General features: G+C 37.6%; 1 protein-coding gene across 8 annotated transcripts in view; it reads left to right on the forward strand.

Moving 5' to 3' along the window:
- The window catches only part of CDC42BPA (CDC42 binding protein kinase alpha), a 280,345-nt gene that overhangs the window by 244,504 nt on the left and 10,090 nt on the right, over positions 1-25,751 (forward strand). For 5 of the 8 annotated variants that reach the window (XM_027775224.1, XM_027775225.1, XM_006157243.2 and 2 more), the window contains 7 exons: positions 987-1,049; positions 2,073-2,666; positions 3,845-3,942; positions 8,373-8,457; positions 11,404-11,527; positions 12,984-13,101; positions 25,137-25,254. In XM_027775224.1, coding sequence (XP_027631025.1) covers positions 987-1,049; positions 2,073-2,666; positions 3,845-3,942; positions 8,373-8,457; positions 11,404-11,527; positions 12,984-13,101; positions 25,137-25,254 — 1,200 coding nt within the window. Of the gene's footprint in view, positions 1-986; positions 1,050-2,072; positions 2,667-3,844; positions 3,943-8,372; positions 8,458-11,403; positions 11,528-12,983; positions 13,102-18,809; positions 18,996-25,136; positions 25,255-25,751 lie in introns of all 8 variants that reach the window. The other 3 variants (XM_014591108.1, XM_027775223.1, XM_027775226.1) reach the window with 1 other exon arrangement.

The following is a 25,751-nucleotide window of genomic DNA, read 5'->3' on the forward strand; positions in this document are numbered from 1 at the left end:
TTGTTTTTTTTTTTGTTTTTTTTTTTTTTTTAATTTTGGTGCCAACATGTACTTGCACTTGTGAAAAAAGAGAGAGCAGCCCCCAGTGGGGAATGGTCACGCCACACATTTTTTCCTCCATTTCTCTGTCCCGTCAGGATTCTGGGCATGTAGACACATGAGCCCTTCATATTTCTGAGGCGCCGAGGCCAGGATTTAAACTGCTGTCTGCTGTGTGGGATCTGACTGCTGTGCCACAGGGCCAGCCTAACATTTAATGATTGCCGTATTGAAAAATACACGAGGGACCAACAGTTGGTGTGGTAGTTAAGGTGCTGGATCCCACATGTCCTACTCCATCGTTTGAGTCCTGGATCAAGCAAATTGAAAAACACTTCAGGCACATGTGCATACATGCCCAAAATCCCAAGGAGAGAATGAAAGAGAAGGGATTATGGCATAGCCATCCCATCCCTAAGGAATGATTTTTCACTTTCTGTCTGTGTCTGTCTCCTGCACATACACATGCCATATCGCAAGAATGTTTGTTTTGTTTTTGGGGTTTTTTTGAGAGGTTTTCGCTATAGGGCGCATGTGCTCGCCAGACAGAGAGAGACATAGAGACCGAAAGTGAGAAATCACCCCCCAGGGGGGATGGTCATGCCGCAATCCCTTCTCCTCCATTCTCCTCTCGGGATCTTGGGCACGCACACACACGTGCCCGGCGTGAGTTCTAAGCCACCGGGTCCGAGACGTGAACCGTGGTCGACTACGTGGGAGTCCAGTGACATAGCCATTACGCTAACTGCTGGTTCCCCCATATGGCAAGAATGTTAAAAAAAAAAAAAGGATTATAATTTATCACTATAGTCTAAAAGGAAATTTAATAATATAAATTGTTATTATATTTTTTCCATTTTTACATCAAATTTCCTTCTTATCTAGTTTATTTTATTAGCCTTACTTGGTTTTTAAATGAGAATGTTTCTTATTTATGTCTTACATAGATCATGAAAGGATAGCTTTGGGAAATGAAGAAGGGTTATTTGTTGTGCATGTCACCAAAGATGGTAAGAGGAAACTTAATTATTTTGGAGTAATGTTAAATTATATGTTGTATGAAAATTCTTAACTCTAGACTCTAAATTCTAAAGACCATCAGATTTTTTTCTTTTATTCTAATGTAGAAATTTCCAAAACCTAATTTGATAGGATTAATAATCAAAGATTATTTTTTAAATCGCTATAATCTCCCTGAGTTCTAAAATGTAAAGTTCATATTGTCTTTCTTGTGTCATTTTATTTACCAGTTCTGCTGAATAAACTCAGACTGCATTTCTAAAGATGGACAAAATATTTGATTTTGCCATTGTTCTGTTAGTATTATAAGAGGTAGCATCTATTAAAGTATGTTTATTTGTTTAACTGTAGGTCAGTACAACAGATTTTTAAACTATTTTTTAAATTTTAATTTCTTTTATACATTCAATCATATACATCACTTAGCTTGTAAAGTGAATGTTCCAACATGAATACATTTCTCACCAGTCTAGTTGGGGATAGTTTTGTTGTTTTTCTTTTTTTTTTCTCCCTGAAAAAAAATTAAATGCTAGGAGAAATAATGAGAAACAAATTTAAGTGGACATTCATAAGTGCAATAGGCTAAGTTCTATCATTATATCAAGTTAAGTTATGAGAAAATAGTACACTTAAGCTTTATTAGTTTGTTACCCATAGAAATACTTTCAGGGAAATATAAGTTACTTAGTTACTTGGTTTTGAAAAATAGGAACCCCGTGGTGAACTTTTCTAGAATTTAGTACAAGCAAAAAGGGTTTTCTTGAAGATTTGGTATGCTTTTACACAAGAAGTCTTTGCCCTGACTATCAGTAATCTCAGTGCTAAATTTAATATTTTCTGTGAATGAGTTAAATTATCTTATAATGGGTTTAATTGTATTCCTTTTTTCCCCCTGTGATTTCTGATCTCTTATTCTCCTATGTATATATTTGTCTTTATTATAAATTAAATATAATTGGTATATGATTAATAAGTAAAAACTACATTTGCTATATTACTGTTTCTGTGTATAGAAATTATTAGAGTTGGTGACAATAAGAAGATTCATCAGATTGAACTCATTCCAAATGACCAGCTTGTTGCTGTGATCTCAGGACGAAATCGTCATGTAAGACTTTTTCCTATGTCAGCTTTGGACGGGCGAGAGACTGATTTTTACAAGCTGGCAGAAACTAAAGGGTGTCAAACCATAACATCTGGAAAGGTGCGCCATGGAGCTCTCACATGTTTGTGTGTGGCTATGAAAAGGCAGGTCCTCTGTTACGAACTATTTCAGAGCAAGACCCGTCACCGAAAGTTTAAGGAAATTCAAGTCCCATATAATGTCCAGTGGATGGCAATCTTCAGTGAACACCTCTGTGTGGGATTCCAGTCAGGATTTCTAAGATACCCTTTGAATGGAGAAGGAAGTCCATACAGTATGCTCCATTCAAACGACCACACACTATCTTTTATTACACACCAACCAATGGATGCTATCTGCGCAGTTGAGATCTCCAGTAAAGAATATCTGCTGTGTTTTAACAGCATTGGCATATACACTGACTGCCAGGGCCGAAGATCTAGACAACAGGAATTGATGTGGCCAGCAAATCCTTCCTCTTGTTGTAAGAATTTCTTATGTGTCTTATCTTCTGTCTCTCTCTTTTCCTTTCACTTCCTCTCCTAAATGTAGTCATTGTCAATAGCAGGTTATTTTTTAAAAGTTGTCTTTAAAATTTTTCTAACATTTATTATGTTGCTTATGTAAAGTAACCATATGTCATTAGGCTAAGTGAGCAGAGTTAGCTATTAACATACGCACATACTTGAAACTAATCTTTCTATTGATTTTTTTTTTTTAATAATAAAGAGAGCATACATGTACATACCGAGAAAGAAGGGAGAGAGATTGATAAGTACTTTTGAGGGCATCTTGCCACTGCTGTCCTCTGCTTCAGCCTCCCAGATAATTGGGATTCCAGGTGCATACTACCACATCCAGCCCGTGTATATTGGTCTGGCATCTGAACCAGGGTCTCAGCCTTGTACAGTAGCTGGGCCTCGGATATTTTATGGCAACTTTTTTTTTAAATCCTATGTCATATTTTTGGGGAACCATAAATCACTATCTTCATTGTGTCCCCCCAATATAGTAAGCTTACAAAATAATTCAAAGGCCTTATTCTAGAGAAGTTACTAAGTGAACTATTTAATCAGTTATATAAAGATGCTATGTAGCATCCATAAGAAATGTTACTTGGGTTTTACATTTTTATCTATAGATAATATATTTTAAATATCTTATTTCATGCATTCAAGAACTATTAGGGCATTAATTGTTGAATACTTTATTGTTGAATAAGAATTCAGTTATATAGCAGTGAGCATCTACCCCATTCGTGTAACTTTCTAAGATGCTTTATCAGCTTTATCATACATTCGTAACTGCGACTAGAATACATACCTGAAAATCTCTGTGTAAGTTTGTTTCACTGTCAATAACCACTTTAAGAATCAAAATTAAAATATAATGAAATTCTGTTCTAGGACTAGTATCAGGCAAGGGACTTTTACGGAATCTTTCTGTATTATGATAACTATATAATCTGAGCCATATTCTATCAGTTCTGATTTATGATTTGTGTTCTGTTTACCTCAAAAATGTCTGATATGACTATAATATGATTACAATAGGATTTGAGTGGGATTCCACTTTATAATTATTTACCTTAGAACTTCTAGAATGTTTTGGGTTTAATAGTTAAAGGTAATCAGCAGCTGTTCCCGCCTTCCCTTCTCCCAGGTTACAATGCACCATATCTCTCGGTGTATAGTGAAAATGCAGTTGATATCTTTGATGTCAACTCCATGGAATGGATTCAGACTCTTCCTCTCAAAAAGGTAACTTACCGTCAAAATATGGGCTAAGCTAATTAGTAAACATAAATGAAAACATGAATATTTGACTAGTTAGCTTTTTTTATTAGTTCATCATTTTTTGGCATTTATCATTGGTAATTTGGGACTTAGCAAAGAGTAAGAAAATAGAAACAAATATCAAGCTGGTTAATTTTATTGCTATTTATACTACTGTTATTACAGTTTCTATATGTAAAGTATGATTATTATCATTAATAACTAGACTATCCCCTAGAGGCTAAATGTTAGTATTTCTGCTTCTGGATTAAGACACTTTGAAGAGTATTTGATTATTATTAATAATTATAACTGGCTTTCACATAATGTTTAACCCTGGGAGAACAGTTTTCACAGACTAGAAAAATACATTTAGAACCAAAACTGGTTTGTTTCATCATTAAAAAATAAAGGTTTCAGGTATTCCTAATAAAATAATATTTTAAAAAGTATTTCCCAGTATTTAAAAATATTTCCCTATGTTTGGTTTGCATAAAGAGAATTTTTATAATTACAGGTTGAACTACTATTTTGTGAAAATATTGTCTTCATATATTATATGTATAGCAGGAATCATTGGTTGGGGTAGAATTTATTGGAAGAGGTGAAATAAAGTAGCTAACGTAATATTTCAAGCTCGTCTCAGGCCCAGCACAGTTCAGTTCTAAGATTCTGTACTCCACAGGCTGGGACTAAATTGGAAGCCTGCATTCGATTCTTTGTCTAACCTAACCTAAGGATCTAACCTAAGAGTATGGCATGGTGCCTATAATCCTACTGAGTCAAGAGGCTGAGGCAGGAAGGACTTGCATTTATTTATTTGTTTGTTTAAGGTTTTTACCATAGAGCACATGCACTCATCAGAGAGACAGAAAGAGACAGTGGGAGAGAAAGTGAGAAATCTCCCAGGGAGAATGGCCACATTACAGTCCTTTCTCTTCCATTTTTCTTCTAGGATTTTGGGCACGCATATACAAACACACACGTTTTCCAAGCCACCAGGCCCAGGATTCAAACCGTGGTCCATGTGGGAATCTAGCCCTATAATCACCACACCACCTGCTGCCCCCTAGGACCTGTCTTTAAAAAAACTTCTTGAGCCCATCAGAGTGTAGTGGTTAAGGTGCTGGACTCCCACATGGCCAACTGCAGTTTTAGTCCCATACCTGGTGGCTTGAAAATTGTGCGAGGCACATGTGCAGGCATGCCCAAAATCCCAGGAGGGATTACTCCCCTCTGGGAGTAATTTCTCACTTTCCCTCTCACTGTCTCTGTCTCTCTCCAAAGGGAGCATGCACCTATGGCAAAATAATTTTTTTTAATTTCCTTAATTTTAAACTGTCAGCAATTAAAAAAGCTCTGGATATTCTGCCACATTATACCAAGAAACCTTCAGAAAGTTCAGGGAAAGTTTTTATATTATGAAAAAAAAACTATGCACATGTGGATTTTTTTTTTTCACCAAAATAAACTCATACATCAATTCCATTTTTTCACAAACTTTTTGGAGAGTTTTGTTTTGTTTTGTTATAGGGCACGTGTGCTTGCCAGAAAGACAAGAGAGTCCGAAAGCGAGAAATCACTCCCCCGGGGGATGACCATGCCACAATTCTTCTCCTCTGTTCTCCTCTCGGGATCTTAGGCACACCTGTACATGTGCCCAGCATGAGTTTAAGCCACCAGGTCCAGGACTCGAACCGTGGTCGGCTACATGGGAGTCCAGTGACATAGCCATTACGCCAACTGCTGGTCCTCACAAATGTTTTGAAGTTACCTTATGTAAAGCAATTAACATATGGTCCTCTGGTTTGTAAATTTGAACTGGTTACAATTACTTTTCTGTTTCGTTCTTACCATGTAATTTTGCGATGTATTGGGTTGTTGGAAAAGTCATGACTTTTTTTTTATGCAAAAATGTGTCATGACATTTCTGACAACCCAGTATATGAAAGAATATTTGAAATTTATGACACATAATAATAAAGTGATCACTCATGAACCCAGTTCCTAATTTAAGTGCCAGAAAGTTATCAGTATTAACTGTATCTACCTGAGTGTTTCTCTCTTATCCCATAACCCTACCTTTCCCTGAAGAAAATCATTATCCTGCATACTGTGTCTATTTTTGTTTTGCTTTTCTTAAAATACAGAATTTTTCCATATTTAAATATTCCCAGACAATATATTACTTAGTTTGCTTGGTTTTGAGCTTTATAAAAATTTTATAATGAGTGTTCATTTTTTTTACTCCTTTATTATTATATGTTGTTGTATATACTACAGATCATTGCTTTCATTACTACAAAAGATTCCATTGGGGGAATGTGTTACTGTTTATCCATTCTCTGAGTGAGTGGTAGACATTTGAATTATTTCCTAACATTTTTTTTGTTGTGAACATTTCTGATTTTTTTTATGTAGGTTTGTGCAGGAGTTTTAAGTCATTTGCCTCAGAGTAGAATTGATAGGACACAGGGAACACAGTTTTTCAGCCGTTTGAGATAGTGTCACATTATTTTCAATAGTTAATTGTACAGTGGCTATCACCATTATCAGTATATAAGAGGTCTTAGTGACCCACATTCTAATACTTGCTATTATTAGAAGTGCTGGTTTTTTGTTAATGGTGATAAAGTGGCATCTCATTGAAGAGGTTAATTTGAATGTCTCCAATTAATTGTGTGGTTGCAAACCTTTTGTATGTTTATTCATCATATTTCCTCATCCATGTATTGCCTAGTCGCGTTTTTTGCTCATATTTTTGTTGGATTGGTCACCTTTTTCATTTTCTGTTCTTGTTTTGTTTATGCTATAGGGCACATACGCTCAACAGAGATAGAGAGAGGGAAAGTAAGAAATCACCCCCAAAAAAGGGTAGCCATGACACAGTCCTTCTCCTCCAGTCTCCTCTCATGATTTTGGGCACATACTCACACGCACCCAACATGATTTTCAAGCTGCTGGATCCAGGACTTGAACCGTGCAATAGGCCATGTGGGATCTAGCACCTAACCTCCATGCTACCTGTTACCTGGCCCCGTTCACTTTCTTTCTTTCTTTCTTTCTTTGGTCTCAGCCAATTTGTGCTTACCAAAGAGGGACAGAGACAGAGGGATAATGAGAAATCAAGCCCCAGGGAGCAGGGAAGATGACCATGCTGCAGTCCCTTCTCCATTCTCCTGGGATTTTGCACTTTTTTCTCTTCTTTAAGAAGCTCAGTCTACCACAAAATCAGAAAGATACAGCCTTTATTTTCTTACAGACATTTTAAAGCTTTACCTATTACTTGTATGTCTTTAATCCATTTGGAATTGATTTTTTTTTGTGCATGATAAAGTAAGGATTCAATTTTACCGATTCCATGTAGCCAGTTGCTTTATCTCTATTTATCAACAGTCTCTTCTCCTAGTCTTCTGTGCTTTCATCTCCTTAAATCTCCTTCACATGTGCCCATGTAGTTTTTGATAATAAGAGTTCAAAAGCAGATGTATTTTGTTTGTTTTTAAGATTTTTGCCATAGGGTTTGTATAAGTCATTTGCCTCAGAGTAGAATTGATGGGACACAGGGAACACAGGTTTTCAGCCATTTGAGTTAGAGAGACAGAGAGACAGAGAAAGAGAGAGAGGAAAAGTAGGAAATCATCCTTCAAGGAGCACAGGCATGCTGAAGTCCCTTCTTCTCCATTCTCTAGGGCTTTTCAGCACACGTGCACATGCATCTGGTGCGCCTTTCAAGTCATTGGGTCCAGGACTCAAACTTTGGAGTCGGTTATGTGGGATCCAGCACCCTAACCACCACGCTACCTACTAGTCCAGATGTGTTGATATTTTCTTATTATAAGTATTTGGTCACTAATGGCTTTTAAAAGTCAAATTTAAGATTTAACTGTATTGGGAACCAGCAGTTAGCGTAATGGCTATGTCGCTGGACTCCCACGTAGTCGACCGCGGTTCGCGTCCCGGACCCGGTGGCTTAAAACTCACGCCGGGCGCGTGTGCGTGCGTACCCAAGATCCCGAGAGGAGAATGGAGGAGGGGGGATTGCGGCGTGACCATCCCCCCTGGGAGGTGATTTCTCGCTTTCTGTCTCTCTGTCTCTCTCTGTCTGTCTGGCGAGCGCACGCGCCCTATAGTGAAAATCTCTCAAAAAAAAAAGATTTAAATGTATTTCTGTATAAGTAATTGCCCAAAATATTCTTCCTTTAAAATATTATTATATTAGTTTGTTCAAATGATAATAATATACCTTTCAGTCAGAATTATTAATTTTTTGTTGATTTTTCTGAGAGGGCTGTATTTTGAAGTAAATAAATGAAGAGTCTTAGTAGTGTATGCTTTATAAATAGGTAAGATGTTTTATGATTTAATTTTTAAAGGTTGTGTTGAAATGCTAATTTTATTTTTTATTGTTTTAGGTTCGACCCTTAAACAGTGAAGGATCCTTAAATCTTTTAGGGTTGGAAACCATTAGGTTAATATATTTCAAAAATAAGATGGCAGGTAAGAAATATGTGTATTAATAGGATAACTTTATGGTAAATATTATTTCTAAGGTCACTGCCCAAGGTCACATGAATAATAAGTACAAGAGACTAGATTTAAACTCAGATGTATCTTACTTTAAAATCTATGCTCTTGAATACTGGTATAGTCTCTTTTTAAAGAATTATTTATTTCATTCCATTTGCCGTTACTATTTTTTAATTTGACCAGAAGAGAGAGCCAGAGAGACAGAAAAAGGAAAAGTGAGAAAGCAAGACACCAAGTCCATTTGCACCATGGTCGACCATATGGGAGTCTAGCACCTTAACCACCATGCCACCTGCCAGCCCCCACAGTCCCTTAATACAGTAAGATAAACTACTGGACAAAAAGTAATTTTATTGCATTGTTGGGAAAGTCTTGATGCATTTTTGCATAGACAAATATGTCATGACTTTCCTGACAACCTAACATTTAAGCTTGCATAGATTTATAAGCAACATACTTGATTATGACAAATCTTATAATTTTTCTGTGGATTATGTAGGTTAGTAAAGAAATTACAGCTGAATATTTCTTCTATACTTTAGTACCATAGAACCTAACCAAAATCTATAGGACTGAAGTTATGAACACTCATTTTTGCATAGAAAAAAATACATCATTACTTTTAACAACTCAGTATTTCTTAGAGGAATTTCACATATGTGTATACGGTCAGATCTACCCTATTCTCACCATGTATGGCTATGCTGGTCCTAAAATGTGTCTGTACCCATTTTGTGTCCATAGGACAAACCTGCTCCAACTTGTCTTTCCCTGTGTTTTCATCTTCCTCTTCTAGGCTAGGAGTAGTGGTGGATCTTAGAGAAGGAAGTCCTAATAGAATTTCAATGTAGTTTTCTCATCCTTTGACAAAGGAAGGAAATCTTGTTTCCAAGAAGTCCTCTCTTTTTCTGTGTCTGGTTTTCTCCTTAATCTCTCAGGAAGACCAAATGCTCTTGTAGCTCACTGGTTGTTCAAAATTTCCCATTGTTTAGGCCAGCCAGTGGTATAGTGGTTAAGGTGGTTTGGATCCCAAATGTATGACTGTGTGGTTCAAGTCCAGGACCTGGCAGTTTGAGGAATGTACTAGGGATGTGCTCTGTGTGTGTGTGTGTGTGTGTGTATTTCTGGTCTCTTTGGCAAGCAAACTTGCCCTATAGCAAATTAATAAAAAAAAAAAAAAATTTAACCCTCCCATTGCTACCATAACTTACCAAGACCAGCTTTGTCCTCATAATTCTCAAATTCCAAAATTGTGTCATATATTTTCATCACCTTAAAGATTCTATACTTGGGGCCTGTAGGTGGTATAGTGGTTAAGGTGCTGGACTCTCATATGGCCTGCCACAGTTGAAGTCCTGGATCCAGCAACCTGAAGTTCATATTGGGACCCTGGGGGTTGATTTCTTGTTTTCAGTCTCTCTCTCTCTCTCTCTCTCTCTCTCTCCAGCGAGCACATGCACGCTATAGCAAAGATTTCTAAAAAAAAAAAAAAAAAGAAAATTCTATTTTAATGTTTGTTTGGAAAACAATCTGATTAAGCTATATCATCAAACTACAAGATGCACATTACTTTTTTATTAATTAGCATCTTCGGCTTTTCTTATTATGTCTATTTGTATTCTTCCCCCCTCCTTCTCACTTCAGATTTAATGCTATTAAAAACTTTCGAAGATTAGCATTTCTATTTCTTTGTATCTTACTTATATAATGGCATCACCTATCCTGTTATATGAATGCAGTTACTTATTTTATAGAGTGTGTTCACTTAGCATGCTTGGGGAGTCTCTGGCTGACAGTTCTGTTTACTTATAGATAATAAAACTGAAAATAGGATAAGATAGTCATTGGGTTTCAGAATATATACAATTAAATATCTACAACCAAGATCAGAAGGATAGAAACAGCAACAAATTCTTGCCTTTAATAATGAAAGATAATGAAAACATCTCTGAGTAAATTTTTAAGAGAAATTTTTGCTATAGGGAGTGTGTGTTCACCAAGAGACAGAGAAAAAGAAAAAGAAATTACCCTCCAGGGGAATGGCCACAGTGCAGTCCTTTCTCCTTCATTCTCCTCGCAGGATTTTGGATATGCACACACATGCGCCCAGCATGAGTTTTAAGCTGTCGGGTCTGGGACTTGAACCATGGTTGACTAAGTGGGAGTCCAGAAACATAATGGCTATGCCATCTGCTAGTCCTTCTTAGAGTAAATATTTCAAGGAAAATTTTTATCATGTATAAATTTAATTATTACATTAATAATTTGCCATTTATACCTGATGACTGTGTATATTAACGGTAGCAACATTTTAACATCAAAGGCTGTTGAAACCAGTACCTGAAGGGAGAGAAAAAGTAATGTAAAGATACTGGAGTGGGTAACTAGTAAAAAAGATAGATCAGGGCAACTATAGTTTTTTTTTCTAGGAATATTGTTCCATTTTATGTTTATAATCAAATGTGAAAGTTTTCTATTGAAAATTATTACTTATTTACTAGCACTGTCAACATATGGCTTTTAAAAAATCAAAATTGAATGTACTTGTATGTACAATAATTGTTTGCATTGTCTTGGAGACTGATGGATAAAAAAGATTTAGCGAGACCAGCAGATAGCGTAATGGCTACATTGCTGGACTCCCATGTAGTCGAGCATGGTTCAAGTCCTGGACCCGGTGGCTTAAACTCAAACCAGGCATGTATGCGTGCATGCCCAAGATCCCAACAGGAAAATAGAAGAGAAAGGATTGCAGCATGACCATCCCCACTGGGAGGTGATTTCTTGCTTTCTGTCTCTCTGTCTCTTTCTGTCTTTCTGGCAAGAGCACATGCCTTCTAGCAAAAAAAAAAAAAGAGACACAATTTTTTTAAAAATCATTGTTCTTTGTTCTTTGAATTTTTTTTTTTTTAACAGAAGGGGATGAACTGGTAGTTCCTGAAACATCTGATAATAGTCGGAAACAAATGGTTAGAAATATCAACAACAAGCGGCGTTATTCCTTCAGAGTTCCGGAAGAGGAAAGGATGCAACAGAGGAGGTCGATATGTATTTTATACTTATCATCCACACATGCTTTTGTAGGTTCTGAAGGACTACTTAGTGATAATACTATATGTGGTTCGGAAGGAAAATCGGATACCTGGAAATCTGTCATTCACCTGTGGTGTCAAGTACTATAATAATAGGGCCATTTGTGGTGGCACACACTACCAAGCCTCAGCTCTGCAGGTGGGACCATGTAAAAGGCCTGGGTTGGGTTCCTGGTTCAACCTAAAGACCCGGCACGGTGGCTTGTACCTGTAATCTCAGCTGGGAAGTTGAAACAGAAAGATCATGACAGCAACTTCCTGTCTAAAGCAAAACAAAACTGCAATAATGAACGTAGCTTCTCACTGTCCTTTTAAACTAATATTCTCAAAGCTGTGAGTATGTACTAGATCAAAGTGTATCATATTTATTTTTATTTACTTCTGTATGTATATGGAATCGTTACAATATTTGGAATGTGTGCCTTTCTGAAATATAAATTACATTTGTGCATATTGTAAAAGCAATATACATTTAAGAAGTTGATGAGCAAATAGAATTTTAGTGTTTCCAGTTACATTTCTGAAGTGTTATTATTTTTTTAAGTTTGTTTGTTTCATGAGACACAGAGAGAGAGAGAGGGAGAGAAACTCCAACAGGGTTTTGAAAGCCCAGATCTACATCCAGCCTTCAGCCAGTCCTGGATCATGGCACCATGTGACTAATTTTTGCCTATGATCCAGGGAAGTCTCTAGACTTGAGCCAGGACCCTTCCTAAAAGGAAGTGCCTCACAGAGCATCAAATTTTACTGCCACACCACTATCTAGCCCATTAGTTGTTTTTTTGTTTTTTGTTTTTTTAATTAACATTAAAATTTAATTTTTTTTTTTTTTTTTTTTTTTTTTTTTTTTTTTTTGCCATAGCATATGTGTGCTTGCCAGAAGGAGAGACAGGGAGAGGAAAAGTGAAAAATCACCCCCAAGGAGGACTGCCATGCCACAATTTCTTCTCTTCCATTCTCCTTTGGGATTTTGGGCATACATGCACTGGGTATAATTTTCAGGCTGCCGGATCTGGGACTCAAGCAACAGCTAGCCATGTGGGAGTCCAGTACCTTAACCAGCGTGCTACCTGCTGGCTCCCCTCCCCCCGTTAGTTATTTTTAAAAACATACATAAAATGTTCAGAATTATCTGTAGAGTATACCTTTGATATCTAAGTATTAAATGGATGCTCTCTGGTTTCTCACCCAACTCATAAAATCTTTAATTTAAAATTTAAAATAAGACATTCTAAGGAATTGAGTTTTAACTGGGTATATTATTATTCTAATTATGTACTTATTAACAAGATTTAAGTTTTAGCATTATAAAAAATAAAAATAATGTAGTGCTTAAAATTTTTTTCTTAAGCTGCCTACATTGACGGTGGAAAAGTTGTCTAAACTTATGTGTTTTGTCTACAGGGAGATGCTACGAGATCCTGAAATGAGAAATAAATTAATTTCTAACCCAACTAATTTTAACCATATAGCACACATGGGTCCTGGAGATGGAATACAGATCCTAAAAGACCTGCCCATGGTAAGAGAAATAAATAGTAAATGTGAACATGAGTGGGGTGAGGAGTCAGTGGGGGAGGAAGTGAGGGAAAATGTATATAGGTTTAAATACATACATACACTTCACATGCTGAACGAGTGTAATGAAGAAATGTTTCTCTCAGTATGTCACTGTATGTCTCAGGTACATGATGGCAATACCTAATGAGGAAAATATAAAATTCAGACATTTGTCAAAAACCAAACAAATTGGGACCAGCAGTTAGCGTAATGGCTTTGTCACTGAACTCCCATGTAGCCAACCACGGTTCGAGTCCTGGACCCGGTGGCTTAAACTCACACTGGGTGGCTTAAACTCACACTGGGCGCGTGTGCATGTGTGCCCAAGATCCCGAGAGGAGAATGGAGGAGAAGGGATTGCAACGTGGCCATTCCCCCTCGGGGGTGATTTCTCTCATTCTGTCTCTCTGTCTCTATCTTTCTGGTGAGCGCACATGCCCTATAGCAAAAACTTGTCCAAAAAAAAAAAAAAAACTGTACAGTCCAAAACCTCTGTCATTCTTTCCTATGGAAGTTACAGTGTCAGGCACAAAATAACTTAATAAAGAGAATGTTTTATATTATGATAAATAGTTGAAATGTGAACATACTTATAGCTTATATTTGATAGATCAAATGTTAGGTACTATTTCAATTAAGCTTTTTGAGATTACTTTGGAATTCTGAAATAGTAGTGTTTTAAGTACTTGATACATAGTAATGTAGACTGATAGAGGGATACAAATCTCAAGCACATACATATGTTACATAACAACCCATAATTGAATACAAAATTATTTGAGTAGTTAACGAGGTTTCATCAAATACTGTCCTTGTGGGGACCAGCAGATGGCGTAGTGGTTACATCACTGGACTCCCACATAGTCATTCATGGTTTGAGTCCTGGACCTGGAAGCTTAAAGCTCATGCCGGGTACATGTGTATATGTGCCCAAGACCCCAGGAGGAGAGTGGAGAGGGATTGTGGGCATCCCCCCAGAGGGTAATTTCTGGCTTTCTGTCTCTGTCTCTCTGGCAAGCACACACACCCTATAGCAAAAATCTGTCACATAAGTAAATAAACAAACAAGCAGTTCTTTTAAAATTAAAAGTTCTTTCACTTGATTTATTTTAGTACACAAAAAAAGAATTTTTTATATTATGTATTCTAACAATATAGCAAAAAGAATTGTAGAAAATCTATTGGATCTCAAATACTATAGTATTTTTCCTTAAGATGGGATAGTTTCAGTATTTAATAGTGTTCTCCTGTTTGTTATTCTTCTGCCATTGGCAGTTTATTAGCAATTGAAAAATCAATTTGCTAACATCCTAGTCCTTCCTACACTACAAGACCATACACCTTGATGCTAAAATGTCAAATTTCAAACATCATAAAAATGTTTACATTAAAGTATTTCTCCTTATTCTGCTTTTTCTTCCCTTACCCTCCCATCACTTAACGAAATATAATTTTATTTTTTGTTCAAAATAGTGTCTAGTCTTTGTTACTAAGAAAAATAAGTTCACATAGTGTTTCCCCAAAGATTCATCCCCTGACTCCTTAATCCATGCCCTTCTATTTATTCCAATTAGACCTCTTCATTTTTAGTATTTGTTGTCACCTGATTTTGATAACCAATGACCACCTTGTTGGTTCTCTTTGGCAGTAACACAAATGGCTTTTTGGCCTCTAATTCAATCCAGTTTTTAACATATCTTTCGTTCTTTTACTGTTTTCGTATCATGGAAGCACTCTTGTGTTTCCAGGACAAGAAGTTGGTCTAAATTTTTGAAACCCGTTCTTTCACCTGTACATGTAGTATGCATCAAAGATTTTGTATGTCTGGATTCTTATTCTTCATAAGCCATATTTTGTTTTCACATGACTTTTCTCATTTCATATAAGCTGGAGCTTTCTGTAGACATCCATTTAATCACCTAAAAAATATTTCTTGAGCACTTACTAGGTACCCAGACTATGCCTATCTCAGGGTACACATTGGTAAACAGTACAATAATATGCATATCTGAAAATAATATTAATATGCATGTCTGTCTCTTGTGTATATATCTACTAATAGAAAAGCTTGGGATATTTTAATATATTTTTAGATTTAATGTTTTTTCCAGTGAAATAGAATTTTATTAACTGTTTTCAAAAAATACAGATGAATTAAAGTTATCTGATGTTAACATATATAAAAGCTTTTAAATGCCCAAACCATGTGTTGCCATCTGTGCAAAGAGCATGTGCCCCAGGCATTTTTATGTTTTAACTTATGCAAATCAGCATTGCTTTCCTATGAAATACTTACAGCTTCGAAAGTTTATTAGAAGTCTTCAGATCCTTAATTCTTTCTTTTATACCAAACAATCTTGAAATTATATTATTTGCTTCTTAATTATGGAAGGGACAGTAAGGCTAAGGGGTTGTTTTCCTATTTCCTATAGTTGATATTTATCATTTGTGTATTATTGAGAATATAAACGAAAAATAAGCAATTCGTGTAAAATGGTGTGTATGTCTTAGAAATACATACTGGCAACTTTCTTGAATCTTCTTAATCATTTACTTTTTTAATTTTTAATTTTTTTAGGTTTTTGCCAGAGGGCACATGTACTCACAGGAGAGGAGAGAGACAGAAAGATAGAGAGGGGAAGTGAGAAATCAAAACCCCCAAGGGGGATGACCACACTGCAGTCCCTTCTTCATTCTCCTCTTGGGATTTTGGGCATACATACACATGTACCCAGTGTGAGTTTCAAGCCACTGGGTCCGGTATTCAAACTGCGTTCATCCATGTAGTGATTGTTGATACAAAGGGCAGGTTTTTCTCCAATAATGTTACCCCTAGAAAATTTACTTTATTTAGCACATTATATTTCTTGTAGCGCTTTTACTCATTTCTTTTTTTTTAAAGAATTATTTTATTTAGCTTTATTTATCTATTTATTTATTTATTTTAATTTGACCAGAGAGGGACAGAGAGAGAGAGAAAGTAAGAAACCAAACTGCCATGTTCGGGACTCGTACCACAGTTGGCCATTTGGGAGTCCAACACCCTCAACCACCATGCCCCCTGCTGGCCCTGAGAAGACAGGCCGCCAGGTCCAGAACTCGAACTGCAGTCGGCTACATAGGAATCCAGCACCTTAACCACCATGCCACCTGTCAGCCCCACCCTATTTCATATTTTTGGAGAGGTTTTTGTTATAGGGTTTGTGTGCTCACTAGAAAGACAGAGCGACAGAAAGCAAGAAATCACACCCCAGGGGGGATGGCCACGCCACAATCCCTTCTCCATTCTCCTCTCGGGATCTTGGGCACGCATGCACACACACCCAGCATGAGTTTAAGCCACCAGGACCAGGACTCGAACCATGGTTGACTACATGGGAGTCCAGCGACAGCCTTTATGCTAAATGCTTGTTCCCCCCCACCCTCCCCATTTCTAAAATCGTTAATGAAAATAAAATTTCTAGCTTACAGACCTCCTCAGGTTTTAAGAAGCAATTTCACTTCTTAAAGTTACATATCCATCAATAGGTTTTTTACTTTTTGATTTTTCTGAAAGTAAAAATATACTGTTTTTACTCATACCCTCTAGAGAAAAAAACACTTTGTTATTTAGGAGCTTTTGTGTTTTAGCCTAGATAATCCATGAGACCTTTTTAGTAAACAATCTCATCTCAGCTCATAAGAACATAAATGCATCCTCGACTCAGTCAGTGTTCTCTCCAGGAAGTCATTCAACCTCTGCCTCTACTAAAGGGGTTGTGTTTTCCTGGAGACAGCTGTTCTTCAAATACTGACTCTGGAGGACCAACAGTTGGCATAACAGCTATGTCACTGGACTCCAATGTAGTCGATCGTGGTTCAAGTTCCATCCCCAGTGGGTTAAGCTCATGCCAGACATGTGTGCATGCATGCCCAAGATCCCGAGAAGAGAATGGAGGAGAAAGGATTGCAGCGTGGCCATCCCCCCTGGAATGTGATGTCTCAGTTTCTGTCTCTCTGTCTCTCTCTGTCTTTCTGGCGAGTGCACATGCCCTATAGCAAAAAAATCTAAAACAAAAAACAAAAAACTGACTCTGGACAATTCCCATTAGAGAAGGTAACTGACCATTAAGGGAGGGTTTATTAATACTCAGAAGTACTTATTTTATCTGAAAAATTAGAATTCTTAGCTTCAAAAGCATTTTTAGAAAATATCTTCAGCGTTACATTATTTTGTTTTTAAAAAATATATCTGAACCAGAAGAAAAGGTTTTTCCCTTGTTAAAAGCAAAAGTGGAGCCAGCCATTGACTTAGTGGTTAAGGCAGCTGGATTCCCCATGGCTGACTACACAGCTCAAGTTCCAGACCTGGTGGCTTGAGAAACACACCAGGTCTGTGTACATGCATGCTCGAAATCTCAAAAGGAGGGAGGAATTGAAGAGAAAGGATTGCAGTGTAATCATCTTCCATGGAAAGTGCTTTCTCACTTTCTCTCCATATCTCTTTCTCTCTCTTTCCAGTGAACACACACATGCCCTCTGGGAGGGGAGGGAATATACACAAACTTACTCTTTTGGATGTCTAAATGGAAATAGGCTTGGGCTGCTTATGGGTAGACCAGTAATCAGTATATTCCATAGTTACTATTTTTGTCATAGGCAATAAGATCAATAAAAGCAGGGACCAACAGTTGGCATAATGGTTATGTCACTGGACTCCATGTAGTGGAACGCAGTTCAAGTCCTGGACCCGATGCTTAAACTCACACTGGGCACATGTGCGTGCGTGCCCAAGATCCCGAGAGGAGAATGGAGGAGAAGGGATTGCAGCGTGGCCATCCCCTCTGGTGGGAGATTTCTTGCTTTCTGTCTCTTTATCTTCTGTCTTTCCGGTGAGCGCACGCACCCTATAGCAAAAACCTCTCAAAAAAAAATCAATAAACACAGATGCATATTACAAATCTATAAATACTAGGAAAATTTTTTGAGAGATTTTTGCTATATGGCTCATGTGTCCTCTGGAGAGAGACACAGAGAGACAGAAAGTGGGAAGTCGCCTCCCAGAGGGAATAGCTACAACTGCAGTCTCTTTTCCAGTCTTCTCACAGGATTTTGGGCATGCATACACATGCGCTTGGCATGAGTTTTAAGCCACTAGGTCTGGGACTTGAACTGCAATTGACTTTGTGGGAGTCCAGTGACGGAACCATTATGCCATCTGCTGGTCCCTTGAGAAATGGTTTTAGACTTCTAAAAAAACAGTTTCATAACATGTCCACTTACAAAGTGTTATAGATTCACTGTCCTTTAACTGCTTCTTGCTTTATATATTCTTACTGGTTTTGGTTGATTTTTGGCATGTTTTGATTGTAGCATGTAAGAAAACACTGAATTAAATTCTGTAAGTCTCCTTGCATCTCTGAAAGTTGTTTTTATTCACTTAAAGATAGTAACGAAATAATAATTTTAGGAGAATAATCTTCTAGAAATAGTCTAGTTAAGTAACTGGCAAGAGGATTACAAAATTTAACTTTCTGAGGCCTAAAAGTATTGCATTAACAATTCAGTTCTGTTTTAAATTGCTGCCCTTTTTTTTTTCTATGTGCATGTTGCCTGAAATGTCACATGTACCTAGTGAGTTCGTTTTCATTACCTCATTACCTTTTCTCTTCTTTCTGTTGTTTCCGATAGCCAGGTTTCCCTTATTCATCCCCTCATCATCACTCCGGTCTGATCTCCTCTCCGATCAACTTTGAGCACATCTATCACATGACTGTTAATTCTGCTGAAAAATTTCTCTCTCCTGATTCCATAAACCCTGAATATTCCCCGTCTCTACGTTCTGTCCCGGGTACACCAAGCTTTATGACTCTGAGGGTATGAACAGATGAGTCAGGTGTTAACTTTTACTAACTGCGTTCGGATTTCCTTTTGCCTGACTTAATAAGTAACACTGCTGAGGTGGCACCTGTGTGATTGTTCTCCTTCAGCCTGCTTCTCTTCTGCCAGACTCTGCTCCTCTTCTGTTTTCCTCTTCCGTTTCTATTTTGTTCCTTCTTTTGAGAAAAAAAGATGAGGAATAAGGTGGATTTGAATTTTTATTTTTGAAATGGTGCTGGAGGTATATCAATGTTCAGTTAAAAAATTTCTCCATCATGGGACCAGCAGTTAGCGTAATAGCTATGTCGCTGGACTCCCATGTAGTCGACTGCGGTTTGAGTCCCAGACCCAGTGGCTTAAAAGTCACACCGGGTGCGTGTGCGTGCATGCCCAAGATCCTGAGGAGAATGGAGGAGAAGAGATTGCGGCGTGGCCGTCCCCCCGGGGGGTGATTTCTCGCTTTCTGTCTCTCTGTCTCTCTCTGTCTGGCAAGTGCATGTGCCCTATAGCAAAAACCTCTCCAAAAAAAAAAATTTCCCCATCATGATAGTTTCCATCATAAAAAAAAATAGCCCCTGGGGGATCCTTATTGTGTTGCCACAAACAGAAAAGGATTGATAATAAAATACTTGGATCGTATTATACAAACTCATTTCTCACAATTCTCTCTGACTTAGAAGAGGAGTAGCATTGATTTCTTGGTTTATTTGTGTGAAATTAACTATAGGGTGAGCAGTTCCATATTTTTTGTACTGTAAAATTATTCTAAATTACATTTTGTCACTGACATTAAATTAAAATGTCATTTAAATGTTTTATTTCACAAAATTAACCTCAATAAAATAAACCTTAGTGTGTTTGGTAACATGGCAGTCCTCTGGATTGCACAGACTGAATCCCTGAGGAATGTTGTATAAGGTAATCAATCAAGAACTTTTTATTTAAAAGATGATGAAAGTGGTGAGATTAGTCTTCTATAAGTAGAAACACTATTTTATCAGTAGAAGATTTACCCTAATTTTAAGCATATTCATACCACGAAAGGACCAGATGAAGGACCAGATGCTTTGGTTTCTTGTAACTTTACAAAGTTTATTTAACTTCAGCTGACTGATAAGTGAGCTGGTTTTTGTTGTTGTTTTAGTGTTCCTTTTTTAGAAAAAAATTTTTTTCCTGTGTACCATTCTTTTATTATCTCAGCACTCAATATTACTAAGTAACTGTTATATTTTAGAAGCTTACATTTTGCCTTTCTAGGGTAGGGTTGTTTCATAGAAAAGAACACCAATGTGTTTTAAGGGTTATAGGAGAAAACAATAACAAAATGAAACCAATATTCCTATCTCTCTTGAGCTTCTCTTTGCTGCATCTTATGCACTTTGCTTCTGTTTTAGAAGGCTGCTACTATATGTGTGAGTGTGGATCTGCTAACATTGACTGTTACAGTTTTACTTTTTTTATTTTCTTAAGAGAAAAAAATGTATAAAGGCATTTGCTTTAAACAGTAACACCCTAAGAATTACATGGACTTTGCAAATTTTATATATGAGCCAAAAGAGAAAGGGTTGAATTTGGGGCCAGTTATCCAGCCAGCCAACTTCGATTATGTATAGTTCATCAAAATATGTCATTCGGAGCTTAAGTTTTTCAACCAGCATTAAATAACAACTAGTTACTAGCTTTGATCTTGCTTTGGTTTTCTTGCCATAACCTTCTTTCAGGTGTTTCAGATGCACGTGGGGAACTTCAGTACTGTGAATTTACTGAGCTATAGCCTCTCCTGGGGCACTCACACTTATTAATACTTGACGACTGAGAACCGAGGTTCTAGTTCCAGACTTTCATTATAATCAAATCTATTTTTTGTCCACATTAGTACATTTCTTTGTTGCTTGCTTCTTTTAACCTCAGAAATCTTTAGTATTCTTCATTTCATTATAGTATATATTAAATTATTTAACCTATGCCATATTATATCAAAGAAGACAGTCATCTTTTCATTAAGTGTTAGCATATTAATCAGGTTATTTGGAGAATTGCTGCCATTTTATTCATTGGCTCCCAGAAAATGTTGTTCTGTCCAAAAACTACAAGTGAAATGTACTTTGTCTCCTTAAAATACACAGACACACACACATACATTGGTAATATTAAACCAATATTATCTCGAACACTATGTGTTCTACAGAAAGGACTATAATTTGAAATTCATGAATTACATTGCCAACTGAATTAATTCCAATATTTGAAGTAGAACATTGAGGTTGCAGATATAATTCATTTATTTAACAAATATTTTTTTGGCATCTGAAGATTAGGTGCTGGAGTTTAGTGTTAATCATAATAGCAGTCAGTATAAGAAATGATAAGATGACTGAAAAAATGAAGCTGGAAACTATGTGCTCATTAAATTACCAGGACGAAATGAACTGTCAACCCAGACAAGCAGAGATGACCATATATGGGTGAGGGCCTGAATATCAGTGGCATTCCCTGATTTTCTGTTTCAAGACCAATTGTGAGGACATTTGGCGAAATATTTAAAATGTAGGTTAAGCATTTTTACTACTTCTCTTGCTGAAAATTTTTAAAGCATTTAGGTAAGACCAGTTGGGTAGTGGTTCTAATGACTGGATCCCACACACATGGTTGACTACATGGTTTGAGTCCCAGACCCAGTGGCTTCACTGGGCATGTGTGTATGTGTGTGCATGTGCCCAAAATCCCAAGAGGAGAATGGAGAAGGAATTGAGACTTGGCCATCCCCCCCTGAGATTGATTTATTTACTTTCCCTCTCCCTCTCTTTCTCTGGCAACTGTACATGCCCCATAGGAAACACAAAAACAAAAACAAACAACAACAACAACAAAAATTCTGGTAAGTTAGATTTCTATTTATATTAAATAACATAAGTCATGAACAAACAGAAATCATACTGCAAACAATGTAATTATGAATGCATGACAGGTATATACATTAATTTCTCTGATTTTCATATACTTTAAGCTACCAGTAAAAGCAGTACTATATCCTGACCCCCAAATGATTAAAAACAATTCCATTTTTGAAGCAGTAAAATGAGGCAGTTTAACATTTTAAAATATAGTAGTTACCTTTTTGTTCTATTGAATTAAAAAAAAAAAAAAAGCATAATGTAGTCAACTCCAAAAAATTATTTTGAGGGGCCAGCAGGTGGCATAGTGTTTAAGACCCTGGACTCCCACATGGCCAACCACAGTTTGAGTCCTAGACCTGGTAAATTGGAACTCACACTGGGCACATGCGTGTGAGTACCCAAAATCCCAAGAGGAGAATGAAGGAGAAGAGATTGTGGTGTGGTCATCTCCCCAGGGGGCTGATTTCTCACTTTCTCTCTCTCTCTCTCTGTTGCTATCTCTCTGGCGAGCACATGCACCCTATAAAAAAAGAAAAAAATAAAAAACTCTCAAAAACAATTCTTTTGGAAGAAAAGATGGGGGGAAAACACACCCAATTGTTACTAACATCTGGTGAGTTTATGGATGACAAATTTTTTTGTCTTTTTTATGGTTTCATTATTAGCTGTGTATTCTGCAAGTCCATGTGTATTACCTTTGGCCATTAAAAAAGCTAGCTATTTAAATAGTACTTAATGAATAGGTTACTATATTTTCTGATCACATTTTGTTGTATGTCAGTGGCTCTGACTATCTGTGATTTTCTGATAGAATAGCAAAGGAACACCCTATAGAAGAGTGAGCCTGTAGCATCATATGATGAGAGTTTGTGCTTTTTAAAAGGAAGTACATTATACTCTGAATTAGTTGGACTCATGGGCTTTATGTAACAAATTGACACTTAGGAAAAGTCACAAAACTTGATTTTAAAAAATCGAGCACAAGAGAAGGTACATATATGGGAGGGAGAGGTATTTCTGACAGAGTTTTGCCATGCCATGACCCTTTGCCCACACTCCCCGGTCTCCTAGTCATCTAGGACCACAGGCACACACTGCTGCACCTGACCTGCTTTAGGCTGTGCTGGGAACTGAACCTTTGGCCTCAGCCATCGTGAAGCTGTGTCCTCCTGCTAGCACGACCACGATTGGGCTTTGACTACTTATTCTGTGATTTTTTTTCATTGAATTTTCATTACAGAGGGCGGTTTTTTTTGTTTGTTTGTTTGTTTGTTTTTGTGCTTGATGCATTAAAAATTTGTGGTTGTCCCCCTTCAAGCAGATTTGCTTTTTATTATTATTTTTTTTACATTTAATCACTGTACATCTTTTTGTTTGTTTACTCTTTTTGAAGGGATTTTTTTTCCCCCGTAGGGCGCGTGCACTTGCCAGACAGAGAGTGAAAGACAGAGATACAGAAAGCGAGAAATCACCCCCCAGGGGGGATGGCCACACCGCAATCCCTTCTCCATTCTCCTCTCGGGATCTTGGGCATGCATGCACACACACCCAAGCGTGAGTTTAAGCCACTGGGTCCGGGACTCGAACCGCGGCCAACTACATGGGAGTCCAGCGACATAGCCATTATGCTAATTGCTGGTCCCAATCACTGTACATCTTTACAGCATACAAAATGGACTTTCCAGGCATGAGTATGCTGTATATTAGTCCAGTCAAAGATATTACCATACACATTATCATCAATAGATAATTTTCCATTTTTGTGTTCATTAAATGTTTTGCTCTTTTTTCTTCCCCTAAATTCTCTCCCTCCCACCCACCCCCATTTCTCTTTTGAAATGACTAAAGAGACTGTGAAAGGTGTCCTTGCAGAAAACTATCTGAAGTCATTGTTAGAGCAGGATTAAAAATAAAACACAGCAGAACTGGCCAAAGTGCTTTCTTCTTACTGATATTGTTACTTTAATCCTCAGAAAAGCCCTTTGAGGCCAGTATTATCTCTATAATATAGCTGAGGAAATTGAGACTTGAACTGGGATTTTAACAAGTCTGAGACCGTTTCACCCACTCACCCCCTTCCCGGCCCATGCACACCAACCACCATGCTGCCTTTATGTCATGTCCTTGTGAACAGCTAATGAAGGCGAAGACAGAGCAGGCTTGGGGGAAATACTGTGGGCTAGCAAAATTACCCTCTTTTTGTGCTATAAAAGAAAAATTAGCGACTAGGTAAATTTTCCAGACATACACATATGTATGTATATACATAAGTCTACTTATAAGAAACCAAAAATTTCAGTTATTTGCATCAAAAAATGTTTATTGAGACTAGGACCGTGGCAACAAAAAAGCATTGTAAATGTCAAAAGCGATAATACGGTATCTGTAGTTGGCCTACTCTAGGACTTAAAATGATTATTGAAATAGTATTCCTCCTTCTGCGCTTTAGTCAGCTCCACCATTGCCTCCTTCTGATCTGAGCGGGTTGGGGCCGCTGAGACTGCATGCCTTCTGCCCTGAGGGCACATCCTACATACAGCACCAGTGCTGTCCACAGGTTGTGCATGACTTGCAGAACATTCTGTAGCCCCATTTTTGCACTTTAGACACCAGAATCACTCAATCATTGGTCAGAAAGCTTTTCAAACAAGTATTTCCAAGTCAAATAACTTTGCCCAGGTAGTGATTGTTACAGCGTCCTGTTTCTAACTCACAGTGCTACTCTGTGTGAGTCAGTAAAGAGGCCTGGTGACAAAGGCCATGACCGTGCAGATGGCACTCTCAGAACCACATCTGTAAGGCATTTTCTTGAAGAATGTAATTTTAATTGACTTTCTGGTAAATGGCTTGTCTAGTAGCTGTTCAGTTATCTGGAGCAAATGACAGTCTTATACCTAGAAAAAGCTTTGTTTCAGTTATCTGCAAGTGTCCATGTAATTCTACCCTTCAGTGTCACTTCTAACCATCTAATGCTTACTCTTTCCACAACCAGAAACTTGTCACTTACTGATAAGTATTTCCGTAAGTATAAGTCCTTTTCCTTGATGGGAATGAGATGACTTCATATTAGTGTTTTATTGCTTTTGTAGGTGGGAGGTATTATATAATCTGCTGTTCCTTACTCAGTACTACTCTGGTCAAGATCATTTTACTTTTCGATAATTATAGTGAAAAGTAGACCTCTCTACAGAAAATCAGTTTCTTTCTAACTGAAGAATGTATCTTTTTCTTTTGTTTTTAGAACCCTCGGCCTCAGGAAAGTCGGACAGTATTCAGTGGCTCAGTCAGTATTCCATCTATCACCAAATCCCGCCCCGAGCCAGGCCGCTCCATGAGCGCTAGCAGCGGCCTGTCGGCAAGTAAGTGGCCCTGCTGTAGGAAGTTGCTTTCACGGCGAGGGCCCTTGGGCTGCCCATCTGCCCTGCAAAGCCTGCGGGTGACAGGCTCTTTACCTAGCCATACATGCTCAATGCGTTCTCCAGTGGCTACAGGGTCTCAGGCCTGCTGGGTAAGGCCTTGTAGGCACAAGTTCAGGTCCTGTGAAAGTAGTTCTGGAGTCTTCCTGGAGTCCTTCTAGAGTTTTCCTGCTGCCTGGGTGACAGGCAAATAAGATTACCAACTGTGATAATAAAAGCACTGAATGAAATAAATGGGGTATGATAAAAAGCATAATGAGGAACAGCTCTTGGGGATGAATCCATACTTAGATTACTTAGGAAAATCACATCCTTTTCCTATAGGTAGAGTCTTTTTTTTTTTTTTTTTGGAGAGGTTTTCGCTATAGGGCGCGTGCGCTCGCCAGACAGACAGAGACAGAGAGACAGAAAGCGAGAAATCACCCCCCAGGGGGGATGGT

Source organism: Tupaia chinensis, unplaced genomic scaffold (genome assembly GCF_000334495.1).
Source record: "Tupaia chinensis unplaced genomic scaffold, TupChi_1.0 Scaffold000532_1, whole genome shotgun sequence".
Lineage (NCBI taxonomy): Eukaryota > Metazoa > Chordata > Mammalia > Scandentia > Tupaiidae > Tupaia > Tupaia belangeri.